Consider the following 18802-nt stretch of genomic DNA (forward strand, 5'->3'; position numbering starts at 1 on the left):
CTCAGCTGACTACAGGTTTCCCCAACACTGCACATGACGGAACTCAGTTATTGGACAATGTGCTGTCTTTGTAATCTAAAAACAATAATTTTTTAAAAAGTAACAAGGCCGATATCTACATTTTTAATAAATTATACACATAGTGTTTTTGACCGCAAAGTAGTCCTAATAAAAATGTATAAATAATAATCTGAGCTTTCAATTTTATGTTTTGAAAACCCTGTTAAAATAAACCAACCCAATCAGCTTATTAAGCTCCTTTGTCAGAGCTGAACTCGTCAGAAAAGTTATCATGGCTTACTCGTGAGACCTGCTATAGTAGAGAGCCTTGAGTTGAAGGATATGAACATGCCAAATAACCTGTAATGCAGCATTAAAGATTTTACATTACAAGGGTTTCACACCAAGTACCACTTAAAACAACTAATTTATAAAGCTTTTTAATAACGATAGGATAAAGTCTCAATTAGAAGGAGTGAGTTGCCAACTCTGTGTACAGGGGGAAAAAAAAAAAATCTGATATTACAAAATTTAACTAGGTCTGTTACGACTGAGTTCTCCAGTTGTCTTCAAATACAAAATACATCAACTATTACTCAGCTTGCCACCGCAGACACACAAATGAGAACACACTTGAGTGTGGGCTTTAAAAATAGCTGTATAAATGCTAACCTTCATGCAACTGTAGAAAAGCAGAAGTCAGAAAAATCTGTAATTGTAATCAGATTTACAAATGTTGCATTGAGCTTCCCTATTAAGTAAACTTTCTTCAGACTGTTTGTGTCCATTCTTTGTTTCCTTACCACAATTTTCATTTGCTCAATTATTGAAGAATAAATTATAAGTCCCAAAAAGTTGATTCTGTTCATCTGGACGTAGCATTTTCAGTGGGAAAAAATACTTTATGACTGCAGGTTTCCCTAACTTTATAAACAGTATTTGCATAATGACTGGAAATAGTGACTCAACCCATCTGCAGCCAAATGGGGCTGAATGCAAATTTCATTCATAGTCAATTAAATCGATTCTAAAGGAACATCGAAGGGACAAATAATTAAAAAGATACATATGCTCACGAATACACCTGCATTTAAAATGAAGATAGAAAGAAAGATGCGATGGTAACCCCATCACACAGAAAACAAGAACAACAGACACATTTTAACCAATAGTATTTAATGTTTTATGCAACTTTCTGCTAAGGCCCAATCTCCCCCAACAGTACTATAAAGTAAACCAGTCCCTTGCATTTTATTGGCCAAAAATAAATTCAAACATACCTAAATAAATATGTGTGTTTATGGTGGGGGAGTGGGGAAGGGGGCAAACAAAACATTAACAGTTCTAATTAAAGGCAACTTGAAAAACAACAGTTTTCCCCATTAAACTGGTTTAAATTGAGAAGTAAAAAAAAAAATAATAATAATGTTAAAAGGGATCTCTTCTCAACAGCTTCCACCCCATATCAAGTAGCACAACTCTAAAACCATTCATTATAAAAACAGAGGTGAAACACTGCCACCATCTGGAAGTTATACGCTTTGGTCACAGGAGTTTGACGAGGATATGCGAGGGAGGGGGTACATGAGACTGTCAACTCTGTCCCTCCTCGTCACAAACTATTCAGGTCTGGAATTTATTCGAGGCAAGGGTTCCCAGAACAGCAGGTTGAATGACATAGTGCCACAGATATTTAGGGTTCAATACAATAACAGCCCCCCGACTGGTTCCCTCAGTTAAGTTCAGGGAAATGAAAACAAAAATATTTGAGCTAGCGGAATTCAGACTACCTTGGACCAGAATGGCTCATGCATGGATGTATCTGTGAGTGTGTATAGGTATGAGGTCTTCCACAGTCCTTTCCATCTGGCCAAGCTGAAGCAGTTCTATACTTCATTTTATTTTCTCTTTTTTTCCCCCCTAAAGCAGAAAAGAAAGCTCCGGAACATTGAACCCCATTTTTCACCAACACGCTGCAAAAACTCGCCCCTTGCTATGTGAGTCATCCAGGGCTTTGACCCCTAGAACGATGTCATGTCACCCTTTTGAGAAAGCAGGACAGGTGGGCTGGGGTAGATGGATATGAGAAGGATGAAGGGTGACATGTTGTCTCCCTAAACCATCCATGAATTCTCACCCACCCCTTGCTGCCATCTGACCAGTTTCCCCTTGGGCATTTCATGGCAAGGTGGGATGCTGTTAGGAGGGGGGTGACACAGTATAGCGTCGCTCCCGCCCCACCCCACCCTTTTAAATGAATTCAGTTCACTAGTCAGTTAAGGGGCGTGGGCTCAGTTTGAGGCGCTGCTGTTGGAGGAGCTGGATGTGGAAGCCATTGCCATGCCTGAGGTGCCCGACGAGGCCACTGACTTGCGGATGTGGGGCATAAGGAAGGGGTCACTGGCCAGCTGGTGCACATCAATGCGGTCCTCCTTACGGTAGACTAGACAGCGCCTTATAAAGGCCTGGAAAGTGAACAAAAAACAGGGTGTAAGGACAGTACGTGCACTTGACTGCAGAGATTTTAAGGAGAGAAGAAAAAAAAAAAAAAAGGCATTACAGTTGAAGTATTTGAAAATGCAAAGCCAAAAATCATGAGTGCAATACCTTAGCTTCAGGTGTGACTACAGGTTTAGGGGGAAACTGAACTTCTGTCGCCTTCAGGATGGTGTTTTCCTGTAAAATGTCCTGCTGGGACTGATTGTGGCCAAAAGGCTGCAAAAGCAAAAAGCAGTTAAAACAAAACAAAACAAAAGGCTTTTTTTGACACAGGAGAGTGAAAACAATTTGGGAGGCATTTGCAATATATTTCTAAGGGGTTAATTTGAGGAATAAGGATGAGAAACTACCAAATGTGCAGTTTACCTTTTAAAAAGAATGGCCTACAGATATATTTGAAAGTTACAAGTGTAAATGTTTGTGCTAATATTTTTTGTGTTGTTGTTGGACAGTATGTTAGCTTTAATGAAATAAAATGTAGGCATGCACAAACACTGCTTCTGCCTGAGCCAGGTCAGTCTCTACGTGCCATTTAGAATGTGTTAAATGTGATAAGAATCAGCTAAACTTTATTAATCCCAGAGGGAAATTGAGTTGTCATAGCAGCACACATACAACAGACAACAAAGCAAATAAAATGAAGTGTAGAACTAGAGATACAAATAGATAAACAAAGAGGCATAAATATAAACATAGAAGGGAATAACACCAATATTTCTGGGATATTAAATGGATGATGCAAACAAACCAAAAAAAACCCCCAAACCAACAATACCAAGTTGATCTACAAAAACTGAATATAAATAATGCACATGCACTGTTATACAGTGAAGTTACACTAAGTTTCTTTTCTCTAAAAATAAATGTGAAAAAAATTATCTAAAATTATGCCAATTGCAGCTCAGCTGTCTTATTAAAATGTTTATTCAGCGCGAGTTTCCTACCTTGCGGCCATACAAACACTGGTAGAAAATGACTCCCACAGACCACACATCAACTTTATTGGAGATTTTGGGTGGTTCCTTGCCAACAACGAAGCACTCTGGGGGAAGGTACCTAAAAAAGAAGACGGGAGCCATGTTAATATTCATGAATTTCAGCAAGCCCAATTATACTGTCTGGACTTTCAAGGTGCATTCAATAGCATAGCAATTATTTAAATAAACATTGCACTCTAAATAAAAACCAGGCAATCAGAGTTAAATTGCAAGATGACCTTTACATATGCACTTATACACAAACCAGAACTGCAGAAACAGCCATTAACAAAAACCACAAAAACATTACAACTACTACCAGTAGAGGACTGCTTTAAATGCTTTTTAGCCACAACCTCACTTCAGTTTTTTGTTTTACATGCATTATCCTGATTATGTTTTCTCTCCATTTTTCTCCATTGTTATGGTATTATTCCTCGACCGTTCAACTACAATGACACAAACACTGAATATTTCTACCCTGCCAATATTAAGAAGAAATGCAGTTATTCAACATAAGTGACTGCAAGTGCCCCTTAATTTCACTCCTTTGCAATTTCATTCCCTTCAGACAATCCAGACAGTGTGCTGGACAATCTGACAAAATTCCCGTCTCCATTGACTATAAGCCTGCTCAGCTTTCATTGTGCATCTGTGTCATATGTTAGCAACGTCCCACCTACCAGAAACACTCTATGGTTTCTCTTTACCAATCCAGTCTTTAAGTCTGACGTCATTAACCATGTCTGGGCCCAAACTCCGCTGCAGGTCACCAAGTCAAATGATCACTGCAGCATTACTAAGAGTTGAAAAAGTGTCTAAATTCTTTCATCTGTAATAAAATGATCAGCGTTGCTGCTTTACCGGGTGTAACAGTTAAGTTTAACATCCAGGCATCCATGAAAACAGAATTTATGAAATTTAACAGAGTTAGAAGTTAGCAGGAAGTTAGCTCGCTAGCTTCCATCTAAATATAATATACCATGTTCTGACTGAGAGATTTCTGAAAAAAATAACACATACAGCTCTGCTATCACCTCCAACATAAATGAAGACAGGAAAGTAAACAGCAGTGACATTTGTAGGGTTACTGAAGTTGGGCTAGCTGGTATATAATGATGTGCTACGTGATCGCTAGCGACACAGCTATGTTAGCATAATATAAACAGTGAGGCTGGAGGGCGAACGCTAACGAACAAGGACTTTTTTCCACTCGATAAACGTTAATGTGAGGGTTCCCAATGGTTAGTGGCAAATGCACTCGGATGGCAGGATGCTGTAAATGGGCCAAATTTCAGTCAGGAGAACAACTGAGATAATCCATCCACAATACGAGGTTAGTCAATATACTGCTGCATGGGCTGAGCTGTAGTTACATCGTAAGGGTTTAAAAACGTAGCTTTAAAATGATTAGCAGTAATAAAAAGCGAGAGAAGCCGACAGTGATCACTGACTGTTTTTAGGGGCTTGTTGAAATTAAATAGAACAAGATACAGAGCACTAAAACACATTAAAAAGCAGCCTTAGTAAATGCAGACTACTTTGGGCCCGGAAGCAGGATTCATCACGTCATCATTTAAAGACCGGATAGCTGTTGTGTGAAAATTTCTCTCCTACTTATCTGCAGAAATTCATTGGCTAATTTTTATACAAGCTTTAACAATTAACAGCAGGCTCGATAAGACTTGTTTCCCACTCATGTACATTCGTTTCTGACTTTTCTAAACACCGTTATCTTTCAGCGCAAATCTTACCAGTACGTCCCTGCTCCCTGTGAAGTCAGCTCCATCCCATCCACCGAGTTGTAGCTGTCATCATCCATGATCTTTGACAGGCCAAAGTCTGTGATCTTGATCTCCCCGCAAGCAGTGCCGTTCACTAACAGAATGTTACCTGAAAAGAGAGGGGAAAAGATTCACAGGCACGAGAGAAAATATCCAATATAAAATAAGATGGCAGCTAGCACAGTGGATCTATGTTTAGCACTTCTATTCCACAAAAAGTTCAAACCCAGGCAGGGTCTTTCTCTGGAGTTTTCATGTTTCTCCTTGTGCTTGCACAGGCTCTCTCTAGAACCTCCAGTTTCTTCCAACATCAAAAACATGCCAGGTTAATGACACCCAAGTCAACCCACAACACTCTTGTAAAACACATTGCTAATCTTAGAGGTTTTTTTTTTTTTTTTTTTTTTACTGATTAAGGTATTTAAAAAAAAGAAAAGAAAAAGAAAGTTACTTGGTTATGAATGAATGAGGGTTTGCTCCTTGTTAATAACCAGTGCGGTGCACTCTATTAGGCAGTTTAAAAACTGCTGCAGCAGGAAGGCAAGTAGTTAATTTTACTGATGGTATTATTATTTATTGAACATAAAGAAGAAATGTGCCAAGCTCTAACAATGCAAGAGCAAAAGTGAAGACTTACCGGGTTTAAGGTCGTAGTGGATAATGGGCGGTCTGATCTCATTGAGGTACTTGAGGGCATTAACGATCTGCATGATGATGGAGCGGCCCTCTTTCTCTGACATTAACTTGTGCTGCTTCAGGTAGAAGTCCAAGTCATTACCCTCACAGTATTCCAGGACTGTGCAGAACCTGTTTCAAAACAAAGAAGAAGTGTTTAAGCACCTTGGCAGAATGTGGTGCAAGTTTCAAGTATTTGTTTTAAAAGCAATGACTTACGAGTCAGTGTCAAGTGAAAAGTAGTCATAGAGTTTAACTATTCGTGGGTGGTCCAGCTCTTTATGGATTCTATATTCTCTGCAAGCATGTCTGAAAATAAAGGATTTATGCAATGAAGTTAAAATGAAGTGACTTTAAAATGCCACAGAAGATCAGTCAAAGCTGTGTTAAATATACCAAAGTATTGCCTCAAAATGGCAAAGCACTCACTTGTGATAATTTTCCTTCTTCTCATCCCTCCAGTTCTTGTTTAACTGGTGAATTTTGACCGCAACGTACCTTTGCTCTGTTAGGTCAAAGGCCTGGAAAAAAGTGAATCAGTAAGCTTCATTAGGTAAAGCGAACTTCAGATTTAAGTCCTGTTTATTAATTTATTTTTTTTTAAACATTCAGGCATAATCGTTTACTTGAAAATGCTGTAAAGGCAGCAAAACACAGACAAAAAAAAAAATATGAAAATGCAAGAAAAGAAAGAAAGACTGATCAGTCTCTTTCCTCATTACTCACTCACCTTGTAAACTTCACTGAAACCTCCCCGTCCAAGTAAATGGAGTAGCAGGTATCGGTCATTTAGCGTAGGGTGATCTTTGAATCTGCACAGAACGGAGTTTAAAAAAAAAAAAAAAAAAAAAAAGTATTAGGAGCAGAAGGACACCTCAGATTATTTTGGTGGAGGAGAGAGATGAAGAAAACAAAAGAACTTTCCAACACTGAAATTTCCAAAAACGAAATTCAGGAAGTGAAGTCTAAAATGGGTACAACCCTAATCAATTATTTGGACACAGCATTTTAAACCATCTAACTATCATTACTTATTTTAAGTTATAACAGTCCATCTTACCGTGCTGTCAATACCAATGTATAATCAGATTAGATTTACAATTTTGGTCATCATAAAACATTTTATTTTTATACAGCTTGGTTCTCCAAAACAAGGATTCCTTACTTCACTCACTGTGTCTGTATGCACAATAAACAAATTTTGCTCTATTCATTTTTAGTAAGAGAACAAAGGGGGGAAAAAAACTGCATATATTATCACAGGTGAAGTTCAGGAATTAATCAAATGGATTTGGAATGTATGAACACATTAAAATTAAAGTCACCTTATCTAAGAATGACTAAGGTGTTACTTTAACAGCAATGCTATGTACATTGTACCCCTGCAAAGTCACAGTTCAGAGTTCATGGCCTCAGTCATTCGTGAATTTTTCCTTAGAACCTAACTAATAAGCGTTCGTAGACATTCTGCAATTTTGCAGAAATGGCAAATATCCTCCACAAATCTTTATGGCCCTTTGAACGACAATAAAAATAGGTACTTCTAGGCCTTTTATTTTTATTAAATTCACAGGTACTCTAGGAACATATCCCGAGAAAATTTCAGAGCTTGACTGTACTCCATGTCTGAAATGGGACTAAGAAATCTTACTGGGAATTATCTTCATTATGGATCCTTTTCAGCTCGCGTATGTGAAGATTTCGCACTCGCTCCAATCTCTCTAGCTCTGCTTGGATCTCAGCCTCTTCCTTCAAAACAAAATATAAATGTCAGAAGCTGTGCAACAAAACAAAACTACTAACAAAAAGGTCCATAATGAGCAACTGGCATCAAAAACATGGAGGATTACCTTCTTCAGATGGCCTAATCTTAGCTTAAAGATTTCTTCCTGCTCATGGTACTCTGCCTGTGATAACCTGCAAGACCAAAAAAGAAGAAAAAATAAAAAAGGCAGCTCCAAATAAATATACAGAGGGATGATATCTGGTATAAAAGAGAAAAGAAATTAACAAAAGCATCATACGCTTCACTTTCTGCTCCATTGGCCTTGCTTTTGCGTTTGTTTTGCTCAAGGCTTGGTGGTGGAGTCTGAGCCATGGAGGGTGGCTTGCGTTTGGCTAGCAGCTTCCTCTGCCTTTCGATCTCCTCTCGCTGGGAGTTGATTCTTTCCTGTTGTCTGGAAATAGACAATACATTAGCAGGAAAAATGGACCGTGCACCTCCCATTGTTTTGTCTTTCATGTGCTGTGTATCATTTGAGTTCTCTCTTTCTTTCTGTCCCTTTTCTTTTTCTATTCCTCTGCTTTCTTCTCCCATCGTTCACCAACCTGGCCTTCATCCCCTAGCCGCTCCAGCATAATCCCCACACAGAGAATAATAAAATAAACTAAAATAAATATATAATACAAAAAGATTAACAATGGGAGCCTACAGAGAGTATAAGGTGCTCCTGTTAGGAAAGCAAATGTGTTTGACACAACAAAGCATTCAAACTATGATTCTGCTTGCTACAAATGCTGGAAAAACAAAGAAAATAATTTTTCCAGTTGGATTTTGACATTTAAACTAGCACAAATACTTAATGCATTAAACACGAAGAGCCTCACTTGATAAGATTTTGGAAAGCATATCCATCTGTCCACTGCTCAGTAAAAGATGCACCGTGTCTCACTGTGGTGAAATGACCCAGTCGAAGCCTATCCTGCATACTTTTATCCCGACATGCCATCTTCTCTTGTTTAGACTGGAATAAGGGGAGGGAAGAAAGGCAGGCATTAAAGCTGGAATATTTATTGTGAAGTGCCATATTTCAGGATTTGTTCAAGTAGCTCATTAATTTAATGACTTATTCACTTTGGAAACTAATCGTTTAAAATTACATCAATGCATAAACATACCTTTTCAATCAGAAGCTTCTTGGACATGGTCACACACTTATTTAAACGTTCCTTGTATCGCTCTAGCATTCTCTGTTGTTCATCAATTTGCCTCCTCAGATCACAGTTGGCCTGGAAGAGAACATATAATCAAGCACAAAAACGTTCATATATGAAGAATGAACAAAAATAATACTTGTTTATAAAAGCAGAAATGTCAACTCTAACATGCCTTGAGTGAAAAAAAACCAAGAACAGAAAACATGATATTCTCAAAACTAATGAAAATTGCAAGCAGAGTAGCAGGGGTGAAGTGTAATGAGATTAGTACCCGCAACAAATCGTCTATGCGGCCCTCCTTCTTCTCCAGGTCAGAGTTCTTGTTGTTCTCCATTGCTGTTAGTTTCTCTATAGTAAGGTCAGACTAAAGGGTACATTGAGCACAAAAGTGTCGGTTAATGCTGGCTCAGTCTACATCACAGTGAAATGCAGTGCAACAAGTAGTTTCATCTAACAATATCTTCCATCTTATAACGACTGCTTGTGACTTGTTGGTACATATGCTGACTATTTACCAACTTACAACTCAAATAAGAGTTAAATCAGACAAACAACCAGCTGGAAGAGCGTGTCCAGTACCTGTGTGGCTTTGTGGAGCACGTGAAGAGAAGGAGGCTTCAGTGAACAAGAGGAGTGTTCTGTGTTGGAGCTGACGGATGACGGGCTTCCTTGCTGCACCTGGAAGATAGAAACACTCATCAGTCGCCTTCATCACAATAGTTGTGATAAAACATGGTAGCAATCTGGAACAAGAACATTTATGGAAACCGCAATCTGAGAGTAAACGAGAAGCAAATGAGATAAAATAGGCAAGTCTAAAGTTTTGGATGACAAAAAGAAGCTCAGGTGTATTAAACAATTCATTTTACTTGGAGAGATGCACGGCCTCTGGTTTACAAAAGTAGCAAATGTGCAACAGGTTTATCTAAACTCTTTTTGATTATAACATTAATAGCTGCCTTTATGTTTGACAAACTGTACTAAATAAGCCATTTCTCATTCAATACTTTTTTTTCCCCCTTGGTTTTAACTGCTAACTGCACCAAACACAGATTCTGTACAGGGGCATTTATAGACCACATTTGATTCTTCACATCTTCTTAATAAGACAAGTGAAAGAGACAATGGAAAGAGCTGAGATTTGAAAAATAAATAAATAAATAAGAGTAAAGAAAAGCACAAGAAAGACCATAGAGCAAACATGCTCACCATGACAGGGGGGTTGGACAGAGAGTGCTGTGGGGAAGAGCGGACCACTGGTGGAATTCCCCTGGCAGGGCTGGTACCAGGACCGCTACCTCCCGCAAACTGATAGACAGGTAAAGGAAGAACGAATGGAAGAAGAAAAAGAAAAAAGCAGTTCAATGGAAAAGACCAAGGTGGCTATAAGAAGGTGTTAGAAGATATGTGAAATATTACATCCCCCACACTGAAGCATTCCAGGGCATGTGAGCTTAGCTTTTCCCAGCACAAAAAAAAGGGAGAACATTTTCTGCCACTCACCTCAAAATAATCACTAATTTTGTGTCCTCTTGCTCCTGCTTTGGCTGGAACAGAGAATCGAGGAGTTCAGAAAAAGCTGAGGAAATGTGGGATACATGATAAAAAGAACTCAGAGACAATCCTACCTTGGCTGTCAAAGTGGTCTGCTTTGCGTTTCCTCACTCTCTGGTCATTTGCCTTTTTCTCAGGAGTCTGTGAGGAAAGTCGCATGCATCAGCCAAATGCATTACAATGTAACACCCAGAGATGGGGTTGGCATTAAAAAAACAAAAACATAAACAACAACAAAAAATAATGCTGTAAGGGTTGAGACTAACCTCTAGCTCTTTGTCACTGAGAGAGCCCACACTGCATAGACTCTGATTGGATGACTCATTTTGATTCTGACCTGAGCCCTATTAAAAATCAGGTAAAAATACATGAGAGAATTTACAGAGAGCAAATAACCACACATATGCTTAAAAGGTGCAAGAGACATGTAGAAATAAAATTTCATCCTCAAAATGCATGCCCGTGTGTGAGAGAAAGAGAGAGAGCAAGAGCGAGAGAGAACGAGTTTGAAAAGAGAGTAAAATGGGTGACAAACTGAGGGAAAGGATGCGGAGGCTTGGCTAAATACCATCACCATTAACTTCCCACAGAATGCAGACCTGCATCGGTTCTAATGCTGGTTCCCTAGGTGATGCCTGTCAATCAAGTGATTCACATCAAAATTCAGGAGGCACTGTCCAATCAGGGAGAGATACTTAGTCATTCAGAGCACACTAGAGCTCTCTCACTGAACCCTCCTAAAATGGCTGAACATTAGGCATGCTGCTGGGGATGTATTCCTCTGTCTCTCCGTCACCTTTAGATAATGTCATCTATTTTTCTCCTGTTCACTATAGTCTTAACTAGTGCCCCTCTCCAGAGAAAGACATTGAAAAGATGCCTCGCATCATTTACGAATGATGGTTTCTTTTTAACCCCCTCCAAATTCATATCTTGGTTGTTTTACAAAAAAAGGGGGCACTTTTCAACAGATTCTAACCCCCCTATGCTCCATTATCAAAAGGTGCTCTACATCTTTGTCTGCAAAGGACAACAATTTTCATGCCAAGTCAGTGATAACAAATACAGTAGCAGTGCCACTAGGCTTTCCAAGGTCAAAGAAAAAACTCAAAACTTCTATGTAAGATTGAAGGCTTTTAGACCACCAACCCATATTTCTTCAGAGCGATTTGTAGAATTACTTGTCCCTCACTTTCTAAACCCCCACGCACACACACATTGCTTGTCTTGTCATACAGGGTGGTTGTGGCATGATGCCTTAGCAAGATCCGCCATCTTCTCTGCGGCAGCAGCCATGCCATGCTCTGGGCTCTGCTCTGCCTATGGCTGGCACAGGGCCCACTCCTGGCGCTGACTCTCACTCCCTAACTGTTCCAAGATCACCTTCCACAAAGACAGCTCCATCTATGTAGCAAGAAAGGGGTGTGAGGCTAAATGCTGCCTTCACTTACACCTGGTCAAGAACCATTTCTGCATTCCTCTTCTGCTTTCACTCCTCCTCCCTCTACCACCCCTGTCCCGTCTGTGGCCTTTTTGGCAGGCATCACCACTTGCATATACAGCCGCTACATCATGAGCCAGGGAGAGATGCCATATCACACCAGCCAAAAAACACAGACACAGCTCAACCTTCTCCAGAGACAGACAAAGAAAAGGAGTGGGGCCAAGCTTGTCCAGGCCAAACAGCAGAATGATACTGAGGCTGAGTTAGACAAAGAAAGGGAAGAGATTCACAAAAATGTTTAATTAAGAAAATCTGTAATTCTAATAAGCTCTCTGACTAGACTTCCGATGCTTCACCTTTGTGACATCTGCTGTAACACAAACCTTTGCCACACCGACCCCTGTGAAGCGAGCCTCCAGCAGCTCCTGCCGTCGGGGGTCCAAGCTATGCAGTTCTTCCATCATGGCTGCAGAGACAAGAGCACAGATTAAGGAAGGTGTTGAAGAGTGTGGAATATTCAAGTGGGAGTGAGGGTTCACTGTTTCAAAAGCCATCTTTTGTGATGACTCATGGCTGTTTTTAACTATATGGATGTGGAAAATTCCTGTTCTGAGTCATCAATAAGCTTGACAACAATGTTATACATCATGTGTTCAGCAAGTACCGGCCATAAAACTTTGTTACTCAATAATATATTGCAAAATCTAGCCCAACATATAGCTAATAACAGACACTTAATAGGCATTAAAGACGTGGGCCAGATGTGTGTAGTGATTGCTTGGAAATTATAGCATCATGTGATAACGCCCTGGCATTATAGGCCTAAGTTACATGGCGCTGGAGTTATGAAAGGTCACTAATGGAGGGGCTGCCAAGTACACTCACAGCAATGGCCACAATAGACAATAAGGGTCCAGCTTGCTAGCTTGTGTAAAGGTTAACGTTACACGCCCAATACTGTGTTCTAAGTCAGTTATCTATGAATTGCATGGATTGAAATAAAAAGTGCAACCTGTGGTGTCCATGTCAATCCATGTCAAACAGCCCTTAATTCTACTTATTACAGGTTTGGCTGGCTCAACGTTATAATGACAACATATTGATCTAAAAGATCCCCTGTAAATAACCCGCGAAGTAATCAGCCAAGACTGAAAAATGAGCTAAATGAGCTACAAGTCTACCGATGTTGGACATCACTTAGCGTAGCATTGCAATACAGCAGCTAACAGTTAACGTTAGCTAGTAACATAAAGATTGGATTTTGACAAACAATTAATGCTCCCAGAACAGACAAACGTTGATTATTCCTGCTCGATCAAATGGCTGCTTAAGCAAATAAATAGTAAATTGAACCCCGAAACAGTAAGGGGTTTTGCGAACATATTACATGGCTAGCGTTAGGTATCCAACGGGCTAACTCAAAAAAGAAGCATCTTCTCTGTTCTGTTTTGCCAGGTGCTCGTGCCACGAAGTCTCCAGGTAGCGAGAGGCATGCCCAGATATGTCATTTTGTTCGATAACCAACCGAAATACTTACTGTAATTTAATATTTTCACGGTCCTCTGAAGGGCCTGTTAACCCCGAAACTGTCTCTGTTGTTTCCCCCTGTTCTCGGCAGACCCTCCCAGGCTAGGCCGCATCCACAGCCGCGTCCCTCGCGTGCTTATTGCAACGATCAAGACACGGGAGCGCGCTGCGTAGCTCAGGGTTGACGACGGAGGATTCCCTCGGAGGCCTCGACAACTCCGGGTATCCCAAACCCGCCTTTCTATGCCAGTTAGGCGGGGATCCCCATCACATCCCTCTCTCCGAGGACCATACCGTGCATCGGTCGGGTTATCTCGTTCCACACAATGGCGACCCTCGAGGTCCTGCGTTTTTCACCAGGTATAAATGATGTCTTTAAGCTAGCGTTAGTTACCCCCCTATCTTTATCTCCCCCGGTGATGTGATGAATTTAGGGTCCTGGGTGTCAGCTCGACCAAAACAAAGTTCGTCTCCAGTCGCCTTCCTCGCTTCAGGGAAGAAACCAATCTATTTCGGAAGTTGTGCTGTTGCAGGCGTTTCAGCTGAATCCGGATCGATTCGGTTCGGTTCTCATGTTTTTTGCAATGTAAACAATAATCAGTAAAATCTCATATTTTCTCGTGAGATTGGTCAAGTATTTTCACCTTCATCCAGTCCACGCCTGCTCCAAATCTCTTGTCTGGACCAATGGCAAATGCCTCTGTACACAATACAATTTACCAGCGCCCACCCACAGTTACTAAAAGGATCACTTATCAGAAAGTTCCCATCATGTTCACACCCACATGTTTTACGGACTTAATATAACCAATTGCTAACTGATTTGTTGTCTTTTTTCCTAACCAGCCAGTCAACTACTAAACGTGAGATGGAAAGCAAAGTAGCATCGGAAAAAAGCACAACCTTGAAATTTTCAAGGTATTTTAAATACTAAATTAAAAATAAACTTCATTTTTTAAAATTTATTTTTATTTTGCATGTACAAAAGGGAAAATCTTAAAAAAAATCATTCAGTTTATTTCAAAACATCAGGAACAATATGTCAGAAGAGAAACATACAGGTAACCAGCACTTTCTTAAATAACTGAACTGAACAATCACTGAAAAAAATGTTTTTGTCTTTCTCAAGTCAAAGTTTTGATTTAGTACTTCGAAATTTTTGACTTATTAAAGGTGATATTTTAAGAGATCTAGTTAGTAAATTGAAATTTTCAGCAACCCAACTTAAAATTTCGAGATAACTTGAAATTTAGACTTAGCTCTGCCTGGTAATTTTTTTTCTTTCCAGTGGCTGAAACAGGCTTCCATAAGAAAGTGACAAGACATGACTATTGCAGCTAGGACTGCTGCACCATCAGGAAACTTACGCATAAAAAAAGTGTCCATCTGCAGTTTAGCAGCTGGGATAGTGTAAAACCTTTACAGTATGTAAATATTCTGTTGCATTCCCTTCATCACAAAGCTTTTCATGTCCACTCCATACACCCACTGGAAAAAGCAAGCACCACCTTCTCTTCACTTCCTAAATTCTGGCTGTAGTTGACAGTCAAGTCAGGCGGGTTCTCCCCACTTTCACACCCAGGTGGCTAAACTGGAGCCTGGCGGTACTTGCACTGAATCCACACTCTGTACATGGTGAGTTGCTTCCCTCTGTTCACCTGTAGCCTTCTGTCCACAAGGTTCTGCACTTTCTCCAGCTTAGCCTGAGTGAACAGCTCATGGAGCTCATCTAAAATGAGCACAGAAATATTTTTTGGATACACCATCAGAAAGCAACTCTACAAAAATAAACCCCAATAAATCTTTATTAAGACCTTTTTTGTACCTTGAGTAAAAAAATATACTTGCGTTCCATCGCCTCGGACATAAAAGTTTTCGGAGAGACACCTTCCTAAAAAAAACCCAAACCACAAGCACATTATTTTCCAGCAACTTGTAGAAAATAACATATCATTGTCATGTAAATAATAAGCCAGAACATGGTAATATTACATAATAATATTACATACATGGATCCATTAATATATCGCCCTTTCAAACCTCAAATTCGAACTTCTTGCACAGCTGGATTTACTGTTACTTTTTGCATTTTAAGCAGTTCTTAATGCATTTTAAACATATTTAAGACCATCTCTCACTCATTTTCGTAACCACTTTTCTAATTCACTATCATGGGTTTTACAGAATTGGAATTACCAGGTAAAAAAAATTTTTTAAAGACCAAACTGTGGAAAATTTTGAACCCAGTGTCTTGCAGAACTTTATCCTAACCTTTCTTGAAGCGGAGCTGTGCCATATCGTAGCGTCCATAGTCCCTGAGCAGCATCACTCCACCGGGCTTCAGGAGGCGTGCTAGTCTACTGATGGATGCTTGCATCCTGAAGTTAGGGTGAAAGTATAAGAGGCAGTGACAATTTAATTACTTCCACCGAGTGAAACCAAAGGAAAGACAAAAGGAAAGAGGGAAAAAAAAAGAAGTTCATACTTCTTGGGATGCAGAGCTGATAGAACAAAGATTAGCACTATAACATCAAGGGTTCCATCAGGGATGGGGTAATTGGCTTCTACATCGCTCAAGTCATGAACAAAGGCATAACAACGCCCTGGGTCGTACTCTGGATTACTCTGATGACAAGAGGACAGTTTTAATTTATTAGCTAGATTACAACCTGAGAAATGATCATCCTTTCATGATCCCATCATCATTATCTCACCTCGACTAATTCCACAGCAGTGCTGGAGAAGTCACAGCAGTAAACAAAGAGTCCTGGATCACTGCAAAGGGCAAATTATTGTTTTATGGTGCACATTATACTGCAAGAGAATAAATAAGATGTGTGCTTTTTAAACATAGATTGAAATGTTTTGCCAGCACTTACTTGTTGGTCTTTAATATTGGAAAAACTGTATTTCCCACACCACATCCAACCTGTACAGAGTTTTATATAAATAAAACAGTAAAACTGTTTCATGACAACAAATCCTCTTAAAACCTTTAACTGAAAATTTAGCTAAGTTTAGCTAACTTGCTTTTGTTATGCTGTCTCACCTCCAGTATGCGATAGGTGGCAGACGAGCCAGGAAAGTCACCATCAGTGTGAGACAAAGGTGCATGTTCCCCGCTTTGCTCTCCATCCTGACTGTTCTGCTGACTTTCTACTGCACCAGAGGCACCAGGGTGCGATTCATGGTTCAGGCTGCACTGTGGGGCCAACTCTGGGAACTCTGTGAAGAGCCAGTGACGGTCTTTGAAGAAACGATTCTCGTGGATTGTGTAAAAGCCGTTCCAGTACTCATTGGCCCGGCTGTCGTATTCCTCTGCAAAGGTAAAGCAAAGCAAAGTAAAGCAAGCGTTTAAGTAATGGAGCATTATGTTGCCTTGCTTACGAATCACCACAAAACACTTTAAAGTACTTAATAAGACTATATATACAGTGTATCCACTAAGTATTCACAACATTTCATCTGTTTCACATTTTGTTGTGTTACAGCCTTTAATTTTTGCCTCAAAATTCTACACATAATACTTCATAATGACAAGGTGAATAAAAGTTTGCCTGAAATTCTTGTAAGTCTATTTAAAAGCAAAATAAAAAAACAAAAACAAACTATAATATCTCATAACCTGTAAAGTTAAGCTGAAGGTGAAAAAAGTGGTTACAAATTAATGTCAGCAACAATCTTTTTGTGCCAACAGCAGCAACAGAGATCTGGTCGCTTTCACAAGAAGCAAAAAATGAAAGGAAAGTGGATGCAACATTGGGGATGGCTGTCCTCCTGATTAATAAGCTATACATCTCTTACTGGTCTTTACTGTCAGTCACACTGTGCGGTTTATGTGTATAACTGCAATGATGCAACCTTGTTTCTCTGGAGGTAGCGGCTGACTGTTTTCTAAGACTTTCTTCTTAGCAGTTGCTTCTTGTTCATCGGTCCACTCCACATTGTCCCTGATGGTGAGAAACCCCAATTATCCCAAAGCAACGTGGCACACAAAAACACTCTCAGTCCTGAAATACTTAAAGATATGACACTTTCACTCAGATTGGTGATGGGTTGTAAGCAGGTGTAATAAAATCTGCAAAGTACTTTGACATGTAGCCTGAACATTTTTACACAAATCTTTGCTACATGTTAAAGATGTTTTAAATAACTCCGTATTTAGATATGAAAGGCTGACCAATCAGGTGCAGATAAATACTTGGCAATAATTTTATGAATGTTATTCAGCAACCAGTTCAACCGATGTCCCGTGATTACATTGTAGGAGAAATCCATATTCAGTTAATGTTATTTTAAGTGTTAACATAATGTTATGTTAACATTAAATTAATGTCAATGTTAAAAAATAACGGCTCGCAGAATTACACACAATCTATGGCAAGTCAGAACAGTGTCCGAGTGAGCAGCCTTGACAGAGATGCACAGGAACATAATGTCTGCTCCATTGGGGGGAGTTCTTTTAAAAGATACCGACCATGCGTTATGCTGGAAGACCTGTCGTGGGTCTGTAAGGAAACGTGTCCCGAACTGAGGTCTCTTCACATCACAGGTAGATGAATCCGACAGCGTCAACCCGGTTTCGCCGCTGCCTCCCTCTACCCCGTCCACAGCGTGGGGCGCCGCCATGTTGGAACTGACGTGCAGAAGAAGGGGCGGACGTTTAATTATGATGCATTCAAAGGCGAGAGGAAATATTACAACTAATGTGAAAAGCCCTAACAGCTGTATTTAACAAATAAAATAAAATAACAATAATGATACATATTTCAAGCTCGGATAGTAAAACTATCGGGAGATTTACGGTGTATTTTTTAAAAAGAAAAGAGGCTAGTTTTAATTCTTTACACTATTTTTTCACGTTTCACTTTGTTATTTTTCTGGTAGCACTTACAGGTGTTCATACACTAGAGGGAAACATATGTTAGGAAGATTTTCAGGAGGTTAATTTAGAAAAACTTACTAAAACCCGTCTTTAAAAATACTCTTGTCTGATCGTGTAGGAAAATTTTTACATTTTTACATCATGGACAATAGTTACCAGAGCAGAGTACAGTACAGTTGTTAAAATTAGCGTACAGATAGTGTGCAAACAGAGCAGGATACTGAAAGATGTTTAAATAGTTAAGAATATTTAGAATAATTAGAAAAGTGCAGATTGTGTATTGTACCTGTGCATTAAAAAGTAGACATGTAACTTACAATAAGTTAGTGTATATATAAGCTGAGAAAAAGTAATGTGCAGTTATAACAGTAGAAGTTGTTGCAGCACTGATGTAGACATCTATGTTTGTTGGGAGCAGTTCTGATTGTACAGCCTGACAGCTGCAGAGAGGAAGGACCTGCGGAAACGCTCCTTCATGCATCGAGGATGCAGCAGTCTGTCACTGAAGGAGCTCTGCAGT

General features: G+C 39.7%; 2 protein-coding genes across 7 annotated transcripts; both read right to left on the reverse strand.

Moving 5' to 3' along the window:
- Positions 1-1159: 1159 nt before the first annotated feature.
- On the reverse strand, positions 1160-14131 carry tlk2 (tousled-like kinase 2). 6 transcript variants are annotated; one of them, XM_042218584.1, is made up of 21 exons: positions 14042-14131; positions 12254-12336; positions 10693-10770; positions 10501-10567; positions 10376-10419; positions 10082-10180; positions 9452-9550; positions 9144-9236; positions 8834-8944; positions 8543-8679; positions 7960-8112; positions 7786-7852; positions 7587-7684; positions 6666-6747; positions 6365-6456; positions 6155-6244; positions 5898-6067; positions 5231-5369; positions 3444-3555; positions 2608-2715; positions 1160-2465 (listed from the first exon to the last, which is right to left on the reverse strand). In XM_042218584.1, exons 2-21 carry the CDS (start codon positions 12332-12334, stop codon positions 2292-2294), a joined length of 2094 nt encoding a protein of 697 aa, XP_042074518.1. In that variant the 5' UTR covers positions 12335-12336; positions 14042-14131; the 3' UTR covers positions 1160-2291. The 6 variants fall into 6 exon arrangements, with proteins under 6 accessions (XP_042074518.1, XP_014188528.1, XP_042074517.1 ...); XM_014333042.2 differs by having other exon boundaries at positions 12227-12336; positions 14042-14058; XM_042218583.1 differs by lacking the exon at positions 14042-14131 and adding an exon at positions 13408-14035.
- Positions 14132-14190: 59 nt separating this feature from the next.
- Positions 14191-18055, reverse strand: mettl2a (methyltransferase 2A, methylcytidine). Its single transcript, XM_005920394.3, has 9 exons — positions 17875-18055; positions 17259-17347; positions 16447-16715; positions 16277-16326; positions 16112-16172; positions 15883-16022; positions 15669-15775; positions 15223-15288; positions 14191-15126 (listed from the first exon to the last, which is right to left on the reverse strand). The coding sequence occupies exons 1-9, from the start codon at positions 18024-18026 to the stop codon at positions 14984-14986; spliced, it is 1077 nt and encodes a 358-aa protein (XP_005920456.1). The 5' UTR covers positions 18027-18055; the 3' UTR covers positions 14191-14983.
- Positions 18056-18802: the final 747 nt, after the last annotated feature.

The sequence above is a fragment of the Haplochromis burtoni genome, unplaced genomic scaffold, assembly GCF_018398535.1.
Source record: "Haplochromis burtoni strain Fernald_Lab_line unplaced genomic scaffold, NCSU_Asbu1 Contig_21, whole genome shotgun sequence".
Lineage (NCBI taxonomy): Eukaryota > Metazoa > Chordata > Actinopteri > Cichliformes > Cichlidae > Haplochromis > Haplochromis burtoni.